Raw genomic sequence first — 22,490 nt, forward strand, 5'->3', positions numbered from 1 at the left:
CTGATTCAGGACAGTTAGTTATGTTAAACTTTCCTAGCAGTCCTTCACAAACAGGGAACAGTCTGTCTATTCTCTTCATCTGTCAGCTGCTGCTGGCTCTTCCTCCTCCTCTTCCTCACACACTGTTGAGTTTGTCCTGGTGGATCATCACAGATGCAAAGCCTCACAGATGATGTGCAGCAGCGGGTCCCTCAGTCTGTCCTCACTCTGGACACTTGCAGTCGTCACACATGGAAATCAAATGTGTGATAAGCTGCAGGATTCAAACACAAGTGTAACTTATAAACACATGTTCATACTTTTATTCCACAATCAGAGAGAAACGGAGAGAGAGTGCAGGGCAGACAGACAGGTGACAGTCTCAGGTGTACACACTGCTACAAACAGGAGGATTTAGTGTTTGTGTTATTACGAGTGTAAACAAGAAGAGTTCCAGATGGTACAGTGGACACATGTGTGACTGCTGTGATTAAAGCATCTTTCTTTCAGCTTAACGAGTGAACCGTCAGCTCGTTCAGTCCATTTGGCGCGACACCACCGAACAGAGGCAGCAATATAACATAACTAACATTAACAGTGCAGTGGATCCTGCTTGTGCCGTGATATTCAGGACTGCAAACCGAGCAGCATCACTGACTTTCAGCTTGTTGTGTTTGTGGATTTATGACTGACTTTAATTATCTGTCAAAGTATTTTTGCTTTTAAAGGTTTTATTATTCATATAATAATCAGCTAAGAGTGTTTATATTTCTCTTTTATACTCAACCAGCTGCATATTTTAATTGCTGGCTCCCTACTCTATAACGGAAACTGTTTGCCTTCACATTATCAGTCTTTGCCTTCACATTGTCACTGTTTGCCTTCACATTATCTGTTAGGAGCAGGAAACCGCCACCCAAGAGTAAGAAACAACCTTGTAGAGAACACAAAGTTTTTTGATAAACCACACCTGTTTTCTTGACGTGATAAGGATGATATTTCCTTTTTTGTATGCTTCATGATGTGTATAAATAAAGCCAGACTGCACCAAGGAGGCGTGAATCTCTTCTGAGATTTCACCCGTGCACGTTAAACTGCTGAAGAGTCTGAGTGTTATTTCATTGCATCTGAGTACTTGTTAAAAGAATCTCTAACATTATCCATAAAATCATCAGATTCTCTGTAAGATTAAGGTCGACTATTGAACGGCGTATATTTAAAAAAAAAGGCTTTAAAACCAAGTTAGTACAAACATCGCTAATGTCACATAACTTTGCCGACATGTGGCCAACAGTAATGTTTTGTTCTTTATTTGTTCATTATTAAACACTTGCACATGAATAAGTGACATAATATCCAGTACTTACTTTTAAAAGTTTACTCTTCAGCCGCCCTGCTTCAGCCGTTTTTTTCAAAATTATCCACACCCACCGCCACACTATGAAGTCTGGGATATGTTGGGCCATGAAGTCTACACTGACCCATCCTTAAAATTCAGGGAAATGAAGGACGCATTTGAGGGCTGCATTTTGAGCAGCCTTTAAATTGGGACAGCCTTCGTTGCGTCACTGTAATCGGCCTTAAAATGCGGCCTTTAAGTCTGCAGACTCTGAATTGGGATACAGCCCCTGAATCCACAGAACCACCCTGCCCTTGCAGCTGCACCACAACAAGGTCATTAGAGGCCACAGGTTTTCAAAAAGAAAGAAGGGTGTTGCTCTTGGTTAACAAACATGACAGAAAGTTGGATAGTGGCATGGAAAAACCAGTAAGACGGCTCAGTTTCCACTGAAAATGTTTTCAATGATTCTTGTGTTGAAGCACAATAATGAAACACAAACATTAAATACATTCCTTAATGTTGTAGAACAAGAAAGGAAGAAGTTTAGTGAAAACAATTTAGTCATGTTCGTGTCAGATATGCTGTTTGCTGGAGAGTCAGGACCCAGTCGCAAGGCTTCCTTAATAGTGACAGTGAATTTATTTACAGTGAAAAACAGTTCCCACAAAACGTGATTTCCACATCGGTGAACATCGGTGATTGTTCCAGTTGAAGGTGCGGTGATCCTTCCCAAACACACTCTTCCCACTAAACATTACAATATAATACAGTACAATTTTTATTTATATAGCACATTTAAAAACACGAAAGAACACCAAAGTTCACAGTAATATGGAGAGTCAACATAAGTCAATAACAGGGTACAAATCGGGCAGTAGCACAGACAGGATAGAGACACTAACAAACCAGAAGAGTTAGATAAATACAAAATTGGCTAAGAAGACAAAAACAGCAGTAAAATTAATAATAAAATAATACATTCAATAAAAGATTTAAAAGTTTAAAATTTAAAAAGTTTAAAAGGGTATTAACTGGTCGGGAAAGCCAAGTCAAATAGATATGCTTTCAATCTTGATTTAAAGGATTGGATAGAGTCCAAGGCTCGAATAGAAGCAGGGAGGCTATTCCAAAGGTTGGGTGCAGCTGAAGCAAAGGCACGATCGCCTCTGGTCTTCAGTCTGAACTTAGGTTGGGCCAGGAGTAATTGACCTGATGATCTTAATGCACGACAAGGAGTGTACAGATTGAGGAGGTCAGTGAGGTAGCTGTGCGCAATGTTATTCAGGATTTTAAAAGTGAGTAGCAAGATTTTAAACTCAATGCGATATTTGATTGATGCGATATCCCTCCAAGACATCTACAGGAAGCGGTGCCTGAGGAAAGCGGGGAGGATCATCAAGGACTTCAGTCACCCCAGCCATAAACTGTTCAGACTGCTTCCATCAGGAAGGAGGTTCTGCAGCATCCGGTCCCGTACCAGCAGACTGAGAGACAGCTTTTTCCATCAGGCCATCAGACTGCTGAACACGTCATAGACACCTCAGCTTCACTACTGGAACTTCAACATTATGCACTCCATACTGTATATAAATGCCACTTGTTTTGCACATATTCAACTCTGTATATTTTATATATTTTATTATTATTATTATTATTATTATTATTATTTTAGTTTATTTTTTTACTATTTAATTTGTAAAAATGTGTATACACACACACACACACACACACACACACACACACACACACACACGTAGGAAAATATTTAGTATACACATCCAGAAATGCATACACCATTATATATTGTACATATATTTATTAGTTTCAGGTTGGCCATTCTTGTATTTTGCTCGTTTGTGTTGTTGTGTTTGCACATCTCTGTTGCTTGTGGGGCTCGCACACAAGAATTTCACTCGCATGTGCTGTGCCAGTGTGCCTGCACATGTGATGTGACAATAAAAAGTGATTTGATTTGATTTGATTGGTAACCAGTGTAGATCAACAAGAGCCATAGTAATAGGGTCAAATTTTCTAGTTCCAGTAAGAAGGCGAGCTGCAGCATTCTGAACGAGTTGCAGCCTTCGAAGAGAGAAGCTTGGAGACCACAGTAGAGAGAATTACAATAATCTAACCTGGAGGTCACAAAAGTGTGGATACGTTTTTCCAGGTCCCTGTGTGGTATATAATGCTTAGCTTTAGAAATCTGGCGCAGTTAAAAAAAAAAAAAAACTACAGATGATATTTGAGTCCGAATGGACCATGTTCAGCGTCTCCATTGCCGAAGCTGCTGCATTGAGCTGCGGCCGCAAGGTGGTTGGTGCCTGCCGTGGTCGTAATCCCTGAACCAAATGGTGGACACCAGAGGTGAAGGGAGCCACCAGGCTGAAGAAGGAGTCCTATCGGGCTTGGTTAGCCTGTGGGACTCCGGAGGCTGCCGACAGGTAATGAATGTTACAAATCCTACCATGTGAATTCATGGATTTTTTTTTCACATTCTGTCTCTCACAGTTGAAGTGTACCTCTGGTGCAAATTACTGACCTCTGTCATCATTTTAGGTGGGGGAACTTGCACAATCGGTGGCTGACTAAATACTTTTTTGCCCCACTGCATGGCATCACTACAGGTTTTCGCTTAGGCAGTGGTTGCCCTTCTCTCTTGAATCGACTGGAGCGTTCTTTTGGCGCCTTCCCAGCTTTGACAAAATTCCAGCTGGGAAAGCAACATTTACATTTACTCAGGGCCTTCTTGATGTGATGTTCTTCTGCTTCCCTGACCTGTCTGTGGGGATGGTGTTCGCTCTGTGTTGTAGCGTCCTGATGACACCCAGTTTGTGCTCCAGTGGGTTATGAGAGTCAAACCTTAAATACTGATCCATACGTGTAGGTTTACGGTACACGTCAGATTTTAGATGTCGCCCATTACTGATGGAAATCTCACAGTCTAAGAAGGCTTTGATCAGTGGTCAAAGTGATTGTGTTTGATCAAACACAATAACTTCAATTTTTCCTGAATAACATCTTAAGAAGTTTAGGGAAATCCAAGATTTAATGTCTTCTGGACATTCTAGAAGTGGTTTAATAGAGAAGGCATCTTTCTGCTTTCCCAAACTTATAGCCAAGCATCTCATTGATCACTGCTGTCATATAGTAGATAAGCTGGTTAGTCTTGGAACTGGTGGTGGTAGGTATCATCCTTAGTGCTGCATTCACATCATCTAACACAGTGTTTCCTAAACTTTTGGAGCCCTGGCAGATATTTCACATCACAAAAATCACGTCACCCCACCAAAGATGTCAAAAAAAAGTATACTGATAATTTTTCCATGCACCAGGCATAGCACAATTGGCTCGGTTTGTCCTCAGTATACCTTTTTTGCTTTCCCCTGACCACTAAATTTCATCTTTATCTTCTTCTCTTTTACAGTGGAAGAGAATGTAATTGTTCTGCCTGTTACTCATGCCGGTTGATAAGAGTACTAATTAGGTGTAACTAGATAGTCTTCCACGGCACACCTTATCTTTTCTCATGGCACACCTATGTGCTGTGGCAGAGTGGTTGGGAAACACTAGCAGATCTTCTGAGGGTACTTCACATAGTCTTGGTAATCAGCTACAGATGATCCAGGTTTCAAGTTTTGCCATGACTCTATCTTGACAATGTCTAGCTGTGAGAGCAGTCCCTTCTTCCAAAATTTGGAACACTAAGCCAGTAGTTGTTTCACCGTCAATGTAGATGTTCGGTATCGAAGATTCCATAGATCCCTCATCCTATTCGCGTAACCCCTTCCACTGGGTTTACTTGCATAGTACCATTGCCAGTAGCGGGGTGGCTGTAGCTCAGGTGGCAGAGCAGGTCAGGTGTGAATGTGTGTGTGAATGGGTGAATGACTGAATGTAGTGTAAAGCGCTTTGGGGTCCTTAGGGACTGAGTAAAGCGCTATACAAATGCAGGCCATTTACCATTTTTGATACGGGCGGTTGCCCGGGGCGGCATCATGGTGGGGGGCGGCATCACGGGCATCGGCAAAAAAAAAATAAATTACTCATACTCATGCTGCCCCGACATCATACCTGCACTTATCGGGAATGTCGTAGGCACCGATCGGTTTTCTATCGCCCATTTGCTGGGAGTAAAGGTGCCCTCTGTTTGCGGAGGGCGAAAACACCAGACATCATGATACAGACTTATAATTTGCACCGATGTTTTTTTGACATTCTGTAAGTGAAAAGTGAGCGCGGGAGCCCTAGGTACGCCTGCTCGCTGTTGAAGTCAAAGTAAACTTTATTGTCATCTCCGCTATATAGGTACAGTATATAGAAACACGAGATGACGAGGCTCCTGTTACAGCAGTGCAAGTAAACAAACATTAAATATAAGAAGAGTAAGACAATAAATATACACTTTAGGATTAGGGGTACAGGATACAGTTAAGCAGATAAACAGGCTAGGACCGCCACTGACCATTGCAACCCCATTGTGGTTCTCTTGCCCACTGATGCCTTCTTGTTTCAGTAGTTCGCTTCTCAACAGGGTGCCTGATGTTGATATATATACACACCACAATATGTGCCACACATGTAAGAATCTTTTTTTCTAAGTTATAAGGCTTTTGTTACATTTTCCACCAATAAATCATTGAGTCAATTTTAAAGACCATGGTTGGTTTAAAGAAAATTTTAATGGATTGATAACATGACACCACTCTACACCCTTACAAAGGTTTGTCAGAATATCTTAAAAAAATGTTTGAATGACACAGGCAAACAATACCAAAAACACAACTTCCATGATAAAGATAACAAATGTGTTTTGTGGATACAATTTACAAAGATTCTAGCACTTTTTTCACACCTTGGCTCATGTGATTAGGTAGAGGATCATCAGGGGGGTCCCACTGGGTTTAAAATCTTGGACTCTCCACCCTTTGACTCTTAGAACTGAAGAAGCTTCTTGGATGAGAGGTGAAACATCTTCAAAGCGACTTAAAGAAGTCCAGACGCTTTTCTTTCCAAGCTCCTTAGACTACGATGACCTGGATGACTGAGAACCTTCACAGACTTCTAGCACTTTTTTTTATCAAAAATTTGAAAATTAAAAATCTTGGCAAAAATGCAATTTGTATATGATTTTGAATACTTTCATTATAATTATCAAAGCTTTGCTTTTTATATTTATACACATAAAAGTGGCAACTAAGACCTTTTTTAATCTATCTTTGCTGTTTTCTTTAACACCATGCTCACTGTGTTCATTAGCTTTTCCACCTGGTCTGAACTTGAGCTGCGGTTCTCAAAAACAACACACCTGTTGTTGCACTTTTCAATGATTTCCTTCAGACCAGGTTGACAGGAACGAAGAAAATCCTCCAGGGTCATGTCTGCCTCCTCCAGGTCGTCTCCTCGGGTGAACAGGATGACAGTTTGTTCTTTCACTTTGGTCCCAAAAGTGTTTTCTAGCTTTTTCAGTATGTCTCTCTCACCATCTGTAAATCTGCTCACATGCATCACAAGTACAAACACACAGAGTTCTGACTCACAAAGCTCTTTGCACCTTTTTACATGTTTGTCCCGAACTGATGGTTCAGTGTCATCATCAAACATGTCTGGCGTATCAATCACACGCACATGTAAGTCATTTATCTTAGTTTCTTCCACCTGACACTCTGTGGTGACTGAATTTGAACTGGGTTTAGAAAAAAAGTGCTTCTTTTGAAGGATGGTGTTTCCACTTGCACTCTTTCCAGTCCCGGCCAATCCCAGAAGAACGACGTTCACTTTGGTGTAAGTATGCTTTCCTGAAATGACGAAGACCAAGCGCAAATTGAACGAAATTTCAAACAGTTAATTTCTTTAAGTCAAAACAACTGCTGTTCTGGGTTGTAATGGGTTCTAAAAAGTGTTACCATATATTTGGTCTTCAGTCCAGTTTAAATCTTTTCACTTTTACTGCCAAAACTGTTCAGCACACAATAATAGGATACATGATAGTTAACTCAATAGCTGTAGCACAAGCTGAAAAACACACAACTACACAAACCCTTTATGTGTAGTTCATGGAAAGGTTAATTGTGGTTCAACCATACAGTATGCTAGTGCATTCTTTGTCTGTATGTTGAGTTTTTCAGACTCACTACTACATGTTGTAGCTGAATGTGAAAAAACAAGTAATGCTACTCTTGTTTATGTTTGTGCTGTTTTTTCTTCTTCTTTAGACCTACAGCTCTGATTCAGAGACAACAGAAGTAATAAGACAAGATAGAACTTTTAGGTAATAAAATCACACTTTCAAATTACCTTTAAGCTTTCCACTACAGACATTGTCTGTACTTGTACAGTGGTTTGCAAACGTATTTGGCCCCCTTTAAATTTTCCACAGTACACCCAGAAACATGAGTCAATTTTATTGGAATTCCACGTGAAAGACCAATACAAAGTGGTGTATAGTGAGAACTGGAACGAAAATCATACATGATTCCAAACATTTTTTACAAATTAATGACTGAAAAGTGCGGTGTACGTAATTATTCAGTCCCCTGAGTCAATACTTTGTAGAACCTCTTTTTGCTGCTACAGCTGCCAGTCTTTTAGGGTATGGCTCTACCAAATTTGCACATCTAGAGACTGAAATCCTTGCCCATTCTTCTTTTCAAAAGAGCTCCAGCTCAGTCAGATTAGATGGACAGTGTTTGTGAACAGCAATTTTCAGATCTTGCCGCAGACTCTTGATTGGATTTAGATCTGGACTTTGGGCCATTCTAACACATGGATATGTTTTGTTTTAAACCATTCCATTGTTGCCCTGGCTTTATGTTTAGTGTCGTTGTCCTGCTGGAAGGTAAACCTCCGCCCCAGTCTCAAGTCTTTTGCAGACTCCAAGAGGTTTTCTTCCAGGTTTGCCCTGTATTTGGCTCCATCCATCTTCCCATGAACTCTGACCAGCTTCCCTGTCCCTGCTGAAGAGAAGCCCCCCCAGAGCATGATGCTGCCACCACCATATTTGACAGTGGGGATGGTTCAGAGTGATGTGCAGTGTTAGTTTTCCACCACACATAGCGTTTTGCATTTAGGCCAAAAGGTTCCATTTTGGTCTCATCTGACCAGAGCAGCTTCTTCCACATGTTTGCTGTGTCCCCCACATGGCTTGTGGCAAACTGGACTTCTTATGGTTTTTTGTTAACAATGGCTTTCTTCTTGCCACACTTCCATAAAGGCCAACTTTGTGCAGTGCACGACTAATAGTTGTCCTATGGACAGATTCCCCCACTTGAGCTGTAGATCTCTGCAGCTTGTCCAGAGTCACCATGGGCCTCTTGGCTGCATTTCTGATCAGCGCTCTCCTTGTTCGGCCTGTGAGTTTAGGTGGACGGCCTTGTCTAGGTAGGTTTACAGTTGTGCCATACTCTGCCATACTAACTGAATGATGGCTTGAACAGTGCTCCGTGGGATGTTCAAGGCTTGGGAAATCTTTTTGTAGCCTAAGCCTGCTTTAAATTTCTCAATAACCTTATCCCTGACCTGTCTGGTGTGTTCTTTGGACTTCATGGTGTTGTTGCTCCCAATATTCTCTTAGACAACTTCTGAGGTAGTCACAGGGCAGCTGTATTTGTACTGACATTAGATTACACACAGGTGGCACTCTACTTAGTCATTAGCACTCATCAGGCAACGTCTATGGGCAACTGACTGCACTCAGACCAAAGGGGGCTGAATAATTACGCACACCCCACTTTGCAGTTATTTATTTGTAAAAAATGTTTGGAATCATGCATTATTTTCGTTCCACTTCTCACGTGTACACCACTTTGTGTTGGTCTTTCACGTGGAATTCCAATAAAATTGATTCATGATTGTAATGTGACAAAAGGTGGTTTAAGGGGGCCAAATACTTTTGCAAGCCACTGTACATGTGTGTTTACACTACATAGTATCTGTATTGGTTGAATATCCTCAAGAACTCTTTCTCTGTAAAAGAAATAGTATCAAATGGACATCAATGCTTGCAATATTATTAATTCCAAACGCATAACATACCAGCAACTTGTAACAGCCCGAAGAGTGTCATAGTAACGCAAAAGGTAACCTTCTGCGTTACTATGAGATGCTCCGGATTGTTGAATAAAGGGCAGAGAACCTGCATCGCTTTTTTATTTGCTTCGCAGCTTGCTATTGCAACCCTGTCCCTGTCAATCTATGCCTTTAATGACAGTTACTAGAGCTTTTTTCAAAGACTCTTCATTGCCTAAAATGACGATGGAAATCTTATCTTTACAAACAGATAAAAAAAACCAATACAAATAATTAACAATTTCAACAAATAAAATGTTTATTCATATTTTTTCCAATGTTTTTGGTTGTTTTTCATTTCTTCTGAAGGTTTCTCAGTTTCTGAGAAACGCTCTGATATTTTGTCTGCTCCTGCACAACATCAGGTGAAGACATGCTCTCTATGACCACACGCACGCATACACACACATGTAAGAATTCAAACTGTCCTTGTGAAGTCATTTGTACCGTTACCACCTGCTGAATATTTTCTTCAAATTCTATTTTCAAAGACTCTCAATATCCCGTTACACCAATTTCTCCAGTGGAAACATTTAGTATTCCTACGTGATAGTCTAAATTCTTAAAGCTTTTGATATAATCACTTTCAATTCAATTCAACTCAGTTCAGTTCCATCTTATTTATATAGCAACAAATCACATATGTTGCCACAATAAGTTTTATTTTGTAAGGTAAAAATCCAACAACAATACAAAGAAAAGAGCGAAAATCCCCCAAATCATATGACCCCCTATTAACAATCAATTTGGCAACAGTGGGAATGAAAAACTATCTTTTAACAGGGAGAAACCTTTCATATATCTATTTACCCTTTGATATAAATAAAGGTTAACTTCCTAATTTAAGATATCTAAATAATGGATTTTGTTAATTTTCCATTTCATCTCTTTGTTCCTCTTTGAATTAAATGATTATCCTTAACTCCACACACACACACACACACACACACACACACACACACACACACACACACACACACACACACACACGCACACACACACACGCACACACACGCACACAGTCCTAGCTAATAATCTAATAATATAGTTATAAACTGTTGTAGAAGGTTGTAGCTTACCTTTAGTGTCTGTTTGATTTTGTAACTCAGGGTTTTCAGCAGATCTACAATGTAAGATTTGAGCCTTATTAACTGATGCAAAACCTGCGTGTGTGTATTCAGGTTAATATTGATGTGATAAAATAAAAATGATCATTGAATTGCTCTGAAAAATTGCAACAGAAAGGTTAAACTGACAAAGAATTGTGCATGTATGAATGTACAGCATTAAATAAATGTTGTCTTTAATATTCCTTTGATACAAAGTTCACTCCTGAATCCACAATTCTCCTTTTTCACTGTTACCTCTTGTTCTTTTGTTCTAGTTGTTTGTCTTCTGGCAGTTTGTTCTCTGTGTTTGAGTCTTGAACGTCGGTGCAGGACTCAACCTGCTGTTCTGTTTGTTTTGGGTTGTTTGTTGTTTCTTCTGAAGGTTTCTCAGTTTTCTCGCTCTGATATTTTGACTGCTCCTGTCCAACTTCAGGTGAAGACGTGCCCTCTATGACCACACACACACACACACACACACACACACACCAGATGTCAAACTGTCCTTGTTAGATTAAATCTCTTTAATTCCATCACGATGTGTCTTCAAATCTGCTGTACATGTGAAGTCATTTGTACCGTTACCACCTGTTGAATATTTTCTCCAAATTCTGTCTTCAAAGATTCTCAATTTCCCGTTACAGCAATGAAAATGTCTTCCTCGGATATATTTAGTATTCGTACGTGATAGTCTAAATTCCTTTAGCCTTTGATGTAAATACATTCAACTCAGTTCCATCTTATTTATATAGCAACTAGTGATGGGTCGTTCGCGAACGAAATGGCTCTTAGATCCGACTCTTTGAAGTGAACGACGCGAGCCGGCTCCTTATCGCGAGCTGTCACGTGTTTTTTTTCTTTCTCTTTTCTTTCTCTCAACCTCTCTCTCGCACTTTTTTCCCGCTTCACTCCGCACGCGAGCCTTGTGCTTTATGCTGGGCAGAGGGGGAGGGGCGGTAGTTACACTGAGTAGCACAGGAACAGAGCCAGAGGGAGAGAAAGAGAGCCAGGGACAACAACGTCACATTAGAAAGGTATAGTAATCATCCACAACTATTTTCGGTTGCAGATGATAAAGGATTCAGAAAGTTTATTCATGCGGGCCCATATGACAGAGAATATGCATGTTCTTTTTGTTTTCATATTTTAATTTATATTTAATTGTGTTGTGGTTTGCAGTGTTTTGTGTTGTTTCACTTTAAATTTGTAAAAGGAAAAAGCGGAAAATTTAAATAGTTAAAAGTTGAAATGTGAATAGTTGATTTTTGTATTATATGATTTATTTATTACATTTTTTGTGGAGTGAATAAATAAAAGTATATTTACGGTGGCCCCTACAGACAAAGCACGTAAAAACTCCAAAACACGTACAAACTCTGAAGCACATACAAACCCTGAAGCACGTACAAACTCCAAAACATGTAAAAACACGTAAAAACTCAGAAGCACATAAAAACTCAAAACATGTACAAAAGACAACAGAAGTGCTCCAGGATGCTGGGCGCAGTGTGGAGCTTTTGTTATCTTGTGGCTACACAAGCCGGCAAGTACCAACGACCGGATTTGGTGTGTGGTAGTAACAGGTAAATGAACTTTTTTTTATTAAATTATTTGAATATATATGAGTGCCTGTGTATAAATACACAAACAATACACACATGCTTTCAATTGTGTAATTTAAGTGATCTAGTAGCTCTGCTTTGGGAGTTCAGTTCATGCTAGAAATGTGTTTCATATTTATATATAAACATATATAAATTAAACCACTTTTTTTTACGTTAGTAATTCCTTTTGTGCACAATTTTATAGTATTGTTAATAATAAATTAATTAAAGCAACAAAACAACCTGAAGAGCCGGTTCGGAGCCGAAAGAGCCGGCTCTTTTTAGTGAGCCGAACCGAAAGAGCCAGATCTCTAAAAAGAGCCGGAAATCCCATCACTAATAGCAACAAATCACATATGTTGCCTCAATAAGTTTTATTTTGTAAGGTAAAAATCCAACAACAATACAAAGAAAAGAGCGAAAATCCCCCAAAGGATATGATTCCCTATTAACAATCACTTTGGCAACAGTGGGAATGAAAAACTCCCTTTTAACAGGAAGAAACCTTTCATATATCTATTTACCCTGTGATAAAAACAAATGTTAACTTGCTAATTTAAAATATCCAAATCACAGATTGTGTTAATTTTCCATTTCATCTCTTTGTTCCTCTTTGAATTAAATGATTATCCTTAACTCCACACACACACACACACACACACACACACACACACACACACACACACACACGCACACAGTCCTAGCTAATAATCTAATAATATAGTTATAAACTGTTGTAGAAGGTTGTAGCTTACCTTTAGTGTCTGTTTGATTTTGTAACTCAGGGTTTTCAGCAGATCTACAATGTAAGATTTGAGCCTTATTAACTGATGCAAAACCTGCGTGTGTGTATTCAGGTTATCATTGATGTGATCAAATAAAAATAATCATTGAATTGCTCTGAAAAATTGCAACAGAAAGGTTAAACTGACAAAGAATTGTGCATGTATGAATGTACAGCATTAAATAAATGTTGTCTTTAATATTCCTTTGATACAAAGTTCACTCCTGAATCCACAATTCTCCTTTTTCACTGTTACCTCTTGTTCTTTTGTTCTAGTTGTTTGTCTTCTGGCAGTTTGTTCTCTGTGTTTGAGTCTTGATCCTGGGTGCAGGACTCAACCTGCTGTTCTGTTTGTTTTGGGTTGTTTGTCGTTTCTTCTGAAGGTTTCTCAGTTGTCTCGCTCTGATATTTTGACTGCTCCTGTCCAACTTCAGGTGAAGACGTGCCCTCTATGACCACACACACACACACACACACACCAGATGTCAAACTGTCCTTGTTAGATTAAATCTCTTTAATTCCATCACGATGTGTCTTCAAATCTGCTGTACATGTGAAGTCATTTGTACCGTTACCACCTGTTGAATATTTTCTTCAAATTCTGTCTTCAAAGATTCTCAATTTCCTGTTACAGCAATGAAAATGTCTTCCTCGGATACATTTAGTATTCGTACGTGATAGTCTAAATTCTTTTAGCCTTTGATGTAAATACATTCAACTCAGTTCCATCTTATTTATATAGCAACAAATCACATATGTTGCCTCAATAAGTTTTATTTTGTAAGGTAAAAATCCAACAACAATACAAAAAAAGAGAGAAAATCCCCCAAAGGATATGATTCCCTATTAACAATCACTTTGGCAACAGTGGGAATGAAAAACTCCCTTTTAACAGGAAGAAACCTTTCATATATCTATTTACCCTGTGATAAAAACAAATGTTAACTTGCTAATTTAAAATATCCAAATCACAGATTTTGTTAACTTTCCATTTCATCTCTTTCTTCCTCTTTGAATTAAATGATTATCCTTAACTCCACACACACACACACACACACACACACACACACACACACACACACACACACACACACACACACACACACACACAGTCCTAGCTAATAATCTAATAATATAGTTATAAACTGTTGTAGAAGGTTGTAGCTTACCTTTAGTGTCTGTTTGATTTTGTAACTCAGGGTTTTCAGCAGATCTACAATGTAAGATTTGAGCCTTATTAACTGATGCAAAACCTGCGTGTGTGTATTCAGGTTATCATTGATGTGATCAAATAAAAATGATCATTGAATTGCTCTGAAAAATTGCAACAGAAAGGTTAAACTGACAAAGAATTGTGCATGTATGAATGTACAGCATTAAATAAATGTTGTCTTTAATATTCCTTTGATACAAAGTTCACTCCTGAATCCACAATTCTCCTTTTTCACTGTTACCTCTTGTTCTTTTGTTCTAGTTGTTTGTCTTCTGGCAGTTTGTTCTCTGTGTTTGAGTCTTGAACGTCGGTGCAGGACTCAACCTGCTGTTCTGTTTGTTTTGGGTTGTTTGTCGTTTCTTCTGAAGGTTTCTCAGTTGTCTCGCTCTGATATTTTGACTGCTCCTGTCCAACTTCAGGTGAAGACGTGCCCTCTATGACCACACACACACACACACACACACACACACACACACACACACACACACACACACACACACACACACCAAATGTCAAACTGTCCTTGTTAGATTAAATCTCTTTAATTCCATCACGATGTGTCTTCAAATCTGCTGTACATGTGAAGTCATTTGTACCGTTACCACCTGTTGAATATTTTCTCCAAATTCTGTCTTCAAAGATTCTCAATTTCCTGTTACAGCAATGAAAATGTCTTCCTCGGATACATTTAGTATTCGTACGTGATAGTCTAAATTCCTTTAGCCTTTGATGTAAATACATTCAACTCAGTTCCATCTTATTTATATAGCAACAAATCACATATGTTGCCTCAATAAGTTTTATTTTGTAAGGTAAAAATCCAACAACAATACAAAAAAAGAGAGAAAATCCCCCAAAGGATATGATTCCCTATTAACAATCACTTTGGCAACAGTGGGAATGAAAAACTCCCTTTTAACAGGAAGAAACCTTTCATATATCTATTTACCCTGTGATAAAAACAAATGTTAACTTGCTAATTTAAAATATCCAAATCACAGATTTTGTTAACTTTCCATTTCATCTCTTTCTTCCTCTTTGAATTAAATGATTATCCTTAACTCCACACACACACACACACACACACACACACACACACACACACACACACACACACACACACACACACACACAGTCCTAGCTAATAATCTAATAATATAGTTATAAACTGTTGTAGAAGGTTGTAGCTTACCTTTAGTGTCTGTTTGATTTTGTAACTCAGGGTTTTCAGCAGATCTACAATGTAAGATTTGAGCCTTATTAACTGATGCAAAACCTGCGTGTGTGTATTCAGGTTATCATTGATGTGATCAAATAAAAATGATCATTGAATTGCTCTGAAAAATTGCAACAGAAAGGTTAAACTGACAAAGAATTGTGCATGTATGAATGTACAGCATTAAATAAATGTTGTCTTTAATATTCCTTTGATACAAAGTTCACTCCTGAATCCACAATTCTCCTTTTTCACTGTTACCTCTTGTTCTTTTGTTCTAGTTGTTTGTCTTCTGGCAGTTTGTTCTCTGTGTTTGAGTCTTGAACGTCGGTGCAGGACTCAACCTGCTGTTCTGTTTGTTTTGGGTTGTTTGTCGTTTCTTCTGAAGGTTTCTCAGTTGTCTCGCTCTGATATTTTGACTGCTCCTGTCCAACTTCAGGTGAAGACGTGCCCTCTATGACCACACACACACACACACACACACACACACACACACACACACACACACACACACACACACACACGCCAGATGTCAAACTGTCCTTGTTAGATTGCTAGATTAGCCTTTTCTAGTTCTGATGAAACACTGTCAGACATTGCACCAATATATCCGTGTACACATGTTCATGTATTACTATACCACCCAGTTTATCCTAATCCACTTTATGATTTCATGTTTATTAACATCAAAAACACAACAGTGACAATATCTATACCAGGTTATATCTTTGATGTGCCTTGGCCAGTGTTGGTCAAGTTACTTGAAAAAAGTAATCAGTAACTAATTACTGATTACTTCCCCCCAAAAGTAATCCTGTTACTTTACTGATTACTTATTTTCAAAAGTAATTAACTACTTAGTTACTTTTTAAAAACACGATTTCCAACCTGAATAGGTGATAAAGCGATAGATCTTTCAGCCCAATTCTACTTTTTCTGCATAATCCATCATACAAAATGTAGTCAAATGGAAAAGTCTCTTTTTAAAATTTGTTTTATTAGTTTTAATTTTTTAACTTTATGCATCAAGCAAAAATGTAATTATATGCACCATTCTATGACTGGAAGAAATTTGTTTAATATTTAAACCTATTTTCTGCACATTCCAGCACATAAAATATATTTTTTTTGTGTGTTTACATTCACTCTTTCAAATAGATGCAAGTAAAACACAGCAGAAAATAAAAAAAGTCAAAGACTCAGCGGTCCTGTTGCTCTATTTTCACCTGTAAAACAGGAGTAGGGTAGGCGGAGGTTTACCCTGGTGCAGGTGTGCCGCAGCGGTCAGTGGAAGAAGCCGCGAGTTTCTCTGTGAATGTCCCATTACGTCGTTGCGCACTCCGTGCTTGTTTAGGGGGGTTTTTTTCGCTGTAAAAAGAAGTTTTCTTCCCACGCACAGCGGACACTAATGTTTTTGTCCCTTTTTATGGAATCAAACTCAAAGTAAGGTCAGTACTTCCACGCTTTAAACGCTGCACGCTCATACTGTCTCCCGCAATCGATATATGATCCATTGTTGATCTGCACACAGCTGTTGTCACGAACGTCGCACTTGCTTACGTCACTGTCATGAGACATTCTGGCAAAAAAATCACGGTTTTAGTAACGCAGTAACGCAGCGTTCCTACGGGAAAGTAACGGTAATCTAATTACTGTTTTTGCAATAGTAATCGCTTACTTTACTCGTTACTTGAAAAAAGTAATCGGCCATCTCTGGCCTTGGCATCAAACAATTTGAAAACAGACAATTATCTTACCTTTTCTCTTTGTTTTCTCTTTGGATTCAGGATTTGCACAACTACAATAAAAGAGTTGAACCTCATTAATGGATCCAGAAACTGTTTGCTTTTATGTAATCATGTAATAATAATATCATAAAACCAATTTAATGCTTGATTGCGATTAAGCAGTTATTTGATTGCAGTTTAACAATTTCCACATTTACCTGTTGTTCTTTTTTCCCAAGCTTTCAAAATAATCTTTTTTAGCCTTTACTCTAGAATCCATGGTGCACGACTCAACCTGGTTTTCTTTTTGTTCAGAGTCTGTCAACTCTTAGTCTGAAGACTTCTCAATGTTTGGGTGACGATCTATGCTCTGTTACCAATAAATACATGTCATGTGTTATTCTTGGATAATCACTTATAATTAACTGCCCACATATAGTCAAGTGTGCTTATATCAAATTCATCACATTTCTGCTACATACAACTTGTATCATTGTATCATGTATTAATATTCACTTCTTAATTTTTTCGCTGTCTTGAATATTTCATTCAGAAAAGTCTTTCCCAAAGATTTAAGTTAGGAATGTCTTCATATTTTTTCATTTTCCAGGATGAAAAATGTAGTCTGTGTTTAAAAAAAAAAGGATAATATTTTTCAATTGCAGATTACACACAATTACAAGTTTCTAATATTTTACGACTATCCCTGAATTCCTTGATCTTTCAGTAATACAGAGCTACCTCAGCATTGAACAGAATACACTGGCAGTACTTACTTTTTGACCAAAAAGTAAAAAGTATGTCCAAAAGATCCAAGATCCAAAACAACTGTGTGGTGTCTGCAGGCTGTGCTGCTCTCTGACTGTGTTATATGAACCTGTTATTCAAAAACTGGAGGTGTGTCAATTGTAGAGCTATAAATAAACAATCTGATAAACAGAAGCTTTTCTCTCTTTCTCAGTTGTGAAGTGAAGGCATTTAAGACAAATTATGGTTCCAACTAAATCAGGGAAGCACCTTTAATCTAATCTATATATGTCATCGTCCCTCAGTTCTCAGTCTCAGTATGCTACCTCTGTTTTTTTTTCTCTTTTTTTTCCTCTTTAGTTTTTTGTCTCTCCTGTCTACTCTCTGTGTTTTTGTTTTGCCTGTAATCAGGGGTGGGACTCTCCCCTGGTTCCTGCTCTCGGCTCCACACACCTGGAGGTAATTAACTCACCTAATCCTGATTCAGTTGTTACCACCATTATTTAAGGCAATGGCTGGTCTTCAGTCTTTGCTGGGTTATTGAACTAATGCAATTAGTTTATAATAAACGGCAAACAATAAAGGTCTGCTGTAACTTTCAATTTCTTGAAAACAAAATATTATTTTAAAGAAATGTTGTCAGATGACAAAGCAATTAGTTCTGTGGACAGCCCGTTCTCACTCCCGAGGCGTAACATGCCGACGTTTTGTCACGTCCCGCGGCGTCCCTGAGGAACGCGAAAGGAGACCTTCGGCATTCTTATGGTACGCAGCAGGTTATGGCTGAAATCCAGTGCAATGACGGTCTCGTGGTAATAGACGTTCCAGCCCTGTATTATAATCCTGTAAGCGATTTGAAGAAAAAGAGCGAACATGTGTAGGTTCAGTCCATACGGTTTGCATATTTCCTCATTTTTCCGAGGTCGTCATTTAGGAACGTGGTGGGTAGCCGAAAACGTAATATGTTGACGATTTGTCACCCAGCGTAAAATGTTATGTTTTGGGAGTGAGAACGTGTTGCTGTGGAAACAGTTTAGTTAGCAAAAGTCTGCCTGCTTCTTAGTCTTTCTGTTTGGCGCTTCTATAAAAATATTGCTAAGCTGAATCCCATTGTTTCACGCTCAGACTTAGAAATGGCCGTCCATGCATTTGTCTCATCTCGTTTGGATTATTGTAATTCTTTAGTCACTTGTTTAAGTAAAGCCTCTGTGGATCATTTGCAAGTTGTTCAGAATGCTGCCGCAAAGCTTCTGACCAAGTCTTCTAAATACTCCCACCTTACACTCCTGCTTATCCAGTTGCACTGGCTCCCCATAAAATTCAGAATCCACTTCCAGATTTTGACTTTGACATTCAGGGCTCTGCATGGACAAGCACCAACCTATATCAGAGGTCTTTTACATCAGTACATCCCCAGCAGGTCCCTGAGGTCATGTGATCAGGGCTTGCTGGTCGCCCAACATACGAGGCTGAAAATGAAAGGCGATAGAGCGTTTGTAACTGTGGCCCCCAGACTCATCTTTTTAAACTAGCTTGTGGTTGGTTTATGCTTTTCTGTTTTAGTTTTTGTGAAGTACTTTGTGATTTTTATCTTAAAAGGTTCTATAGAAATAAAATTTTACTTTACTTACTTTACTTCTGTTCTTTTCACATTACACTGAGGTGGCTGTAGCTCAGGTGGTCAAGAAGATCATCTGCTAATTGAAAGGTTGGTAATTTAAGGCCTGGCTACTCCAGTCTCATATAGCCTATCCTTAGGCAAGATACTCACCCTGAGTTATTCTCTGAGTGTAAATGTTAGACAGAAAGGGTGAACGAGGCAAGTGCTTTGAGTGCTTAGAGGATCTGTCATCAATCACTAGTACTCAACAGTGGCATCTGCTGTGGAATTCCTGTGTGTTCAATACATTGTAGCTTGCTCATCAAGACTTTTCCAAAGGTAAAGGACTGAGTAACATAACAACAATCTGCTTGGAAAGGTTTCAATTTGAATACGTTTTTCTTAACTCATTTTCTCCTGTATATTAATAATCTGCCGTCTTGACTGCAGAAACCAGTGGTGTTAAATCTTGACTGCCCCAGCATCAGTCACAAGGCATATAATCTTTCCCTCGATGCCTCACTCCACTATCAGACGCCTGTTAGCAGCTGCGATGGTTTCATCAGTGTGTTCTTGAGGTAACTTGCATCATTCCTAAAAGTACCAAGGCCAGCTTTGTATTGTCAAGCATATAATGACAAGTAACTGTAACATATGTATGATATTTATAGAGGTCCAGATATCACAAGTCAAGCTCACTCCTTACACACTCTGCAGTGGAGTCTTGGTCTTCTCCTCCTCTTACATTTCTTGTACCATGTTCTTCAGAAACCTGTCTAAATGGCAGAGTGGTGTCTAACTTTCCCGCAATCTCTTTGAAGCCCCGATCATCCACAATGGAAAAAGTCTGGTTTGTTATTCACCAGCATATAAACAAGAGCCTCATCCAACTCTTTCTTTTAGTCCAATAAGACTGAAACAAACATATAAGCTTTTATGTGACACCATGTGTAATGTGTTAAGGATAATATCTTAAAAGGTTTCGTACATAACAAAATTAAAAATAATCTGCTGTAATTTGAAAAAAGCCCAGTAAAAATGGCAAAGGTTGTAGCACATTTAACTGACTCAGACCAGAGATGAAACCATTGTGCTCGGGTAAAGCTGATCAGTGTCTCTTCTATTTTGGGTAAGGGAAAAACATCCTTGTGCATCAAACTATTCGGTTTCCTGTAATCTACACTACAAAACCTCCAACTGCCATCCTTCATCCTCACCAAGATGATGGTTGCCCATGGACTACAACTTTCTCAGATGACTTCCGTTTCACTCATACCCACAAAGAAAGTTTTATTTCTTTTCTAGATTAAAGGCAGCAAGGAAAGATGCCTTTCCCTAACTGGAGCTTCGTTGCCAATATAAATACAATGCTGAACCAGGACAGTCCTCCCAAAATCCTCTTGCTGTGATTCAGACAGATTGGCTCTTTTTGTCCGTTTGCTCACCTCCTCTTTCAATTCCTTACTCTATGAGTTGGAGAGTAAGGAATTGTCCCCCAGGGTCCACCACATCTTCTGCTTTGAGGGACAGGCTCAGGTCACGAGGGCCATGCGCATCTGACCTATCTATACAGTACAGCTTACCCAGCTTCTGGAATTAACCTATAGAAAGGTTATAAGAGTGTTGTAATCTTATAAACTCGCATGTGGGCTCTACCATTCTTTGCTGCAACAAAGGCTTCAGGCAGCACTTCCACCAGAAAACAATTGTCAGTTCCTCCCAAACCTATACAAGCACACCCCACACCAATATTTCAGTCTTTGGAGGGACCTAAAGAACATGATTATATTTGAAATTTCTCATGAGATACTGCCTATCTCATGAGAAATAAATGTATAACTTACTTTGGTTCAAAAAATGAAATTCATATTTTACAAATTTAAAGAACTGTATTAAGGGGTGTATAAATAAAATTGAATTGAATAACAAAAAGTGTAACTTCTTTAGATCCCTGCTTAAGTTATCAAAAAAGTGGCTGCCACACCTGTCACTGTTTTGTTAAAGTGAAGACTGTACCTGAGATGTTCTTAATGCTTTGTTAGTCACAATGAGCTTGTGACTAAACAGCTAACCCCCCTAAATAATAGACAATGAACTTTTAACAAGTTACCCAACCCTACTCTAAATGTCATGAGCGTGTACAACTTCTCAGAGAGAAAGAAGGGTGTTGTCATCAGTTTTGGAAAGATATGACAGAAAGTTGGATTGCATTGTAGAAATGCCTGTAACACCTCTGCATTTCCACTAAAATGCTTTCAAATACACTTGTGGTAATTACCTTGGAATAACCACAAGTATTAAACATGGTTTGTTATGATTAACTCCTTTTCTCATGCAATGTTGCTTAACGAGAAAGCAAGTTCTATGGAAATGTATGAATCAAGAAAAGTTCATTGTTTGATTTTGTTTCCCCAACAACCACCTCCACTCCAGTCTCCTTTCTATTAACAAAATGATATACAAAAACAAGGGTAAGAGGGGTATGATCATGATCAAAGCTATGTTTAGAAAAGAGGAGTTTGTATTTTTAAAAATGCAGAAGGTGACATAGCAATTTCACTTTGAATCAAAAGGAAGAACATGGGGACATATTCTGGATGTTTTTGTTGGACACAATTACCTAGCATCTAAATAGTCATTTCTTTTGAGTCAGAGCTGCTCTGAAAATTTTAACCAACCCTACCCTTCTGTTGCTCAGTAATAAAATATGCAATGACATGCAAAAAGGGTGTTGTGTAACCACACCTGTGGGTTTACACTGAAAAGACTTTCATTGATGCGTGCACCAAACAGTTTATAATAAACCGCAAACAATAAAGGTCTTAAAGAAATGTTGTCAGATGACAAAGCAATTAGTTCTGTGGAAACATTTTAGTTAGCAAAGCTGTCATTGTTTGTTTTTCGCTGTTTAATTGTTCTTTGCTCCTCAGACAGCTTAGTGTTTTCACTTAAGAATTCTTTAAATATATTATGTACATTTAATTTTTTTGTCTTGTGAAGTTGACTGACCCAGTCTAATTAAAGTATTCTATCAACATCCGTTTGTGTACACCCTAATTGCAAAGTTCCCATGAATAATGACTAATATCTAACAGTTAAAAGCAACTC

The 22,490-nt window shown here is 38.6% G+C and overlaps 1 protein-coding gene across 2 annotated transcripts; it reads right to left on the bottom strand.

Annotated features, from left to right (window-relative positions):
• Window positions 1–5,990: 5,990 nt before the first annotated feature.
• On the bottom strand, window positions 5,991–18,308 carry LOC147321651 (uncharacterized). Of its 2 annotated transcripts, none has more exons than XM_086305678.1 (12): window positions 17,812–18,308; window positions 17,254–17,405; window positions 17,066–17,106; window positions 15,570–15,762; window positions 15,285–15,328; window positions 14,334–14,526; window positions 14,049–14,092; window positions 13,136–13,328; window positions 12,851–12,894; window positions 10,750–10,942; window positions 10,465–10,508; window positions 5,991–7,116 (listed from the first exon to the last, which is right to left on the bottom strand). In XM_086305678.1, exons 2-12 carry the CDS (start codon window positions 17,313–17,315, stop codon window positions 6,527–6,529), a joined length of 1,641 nt encoding a protein of 546 aa, XP_086161804.1. In that variant the 5' UTR covers window positions 17,316–17,405; window positions 17,812–18,308; the 3' UTR covers window positions 5,991–6,526. The 2 variants fall into 2 exon arrangements, with proteins under 2 accessions (XP_086161804.1, XP_086161805.1); XM_086305679.1 differs by lacking the exon at window positions 17,812–18,308 and adding an exon at window positions 17,552–17,595.
• Window positions 18,309–22,490: the final 4,182 nt, after the last annotated feature.

The sequence above is a fragment of the Aulonocara sp. 'chitande type north' Nkhata Bay genome, linkage group LG9 (assembly GCF_057382095.1).
Source record: "Aulonocara sp. 'chitande type north' Nkhata Bay isolate Kocher_YH1m ecotype deep benthic linkage group LG9, A_spYH_male_GT1.1, whole genome shotgun sequence".
Lineage (NCBI taxonomy): Eukaryota > Metazoa > Chordata > Actinopteri > Cichliformes > Cichlidae > Aulonocara > Aulonocara sp. 'chitande type north' Nkhata Bay.

Bases quoted from the DNA above. Each gene is read 5' to 3' on its own strand.
- LOC147321651 (XM_086305678.1), bottom strand. From the start codon at position 17,315: ATGGATTCTAGAGTAAAGGCTAAAAAAGATTATTTTGAAAGCTTGGGA. The intron at 10,943-12,850 runs GTAAGCTACAAC...GTGTGGTCATAG, and splicing joins AAATCAAACAGACACTAAAG to AGGGCACGTCTTCACCTGAA. The intron at 7,117-10,464 runs GTAAGCTACAAC...TCGTCATTTCAG, and splicing joins AAATCAAACAGACACTAAAG to GAAAGCATACTTACACCAAA.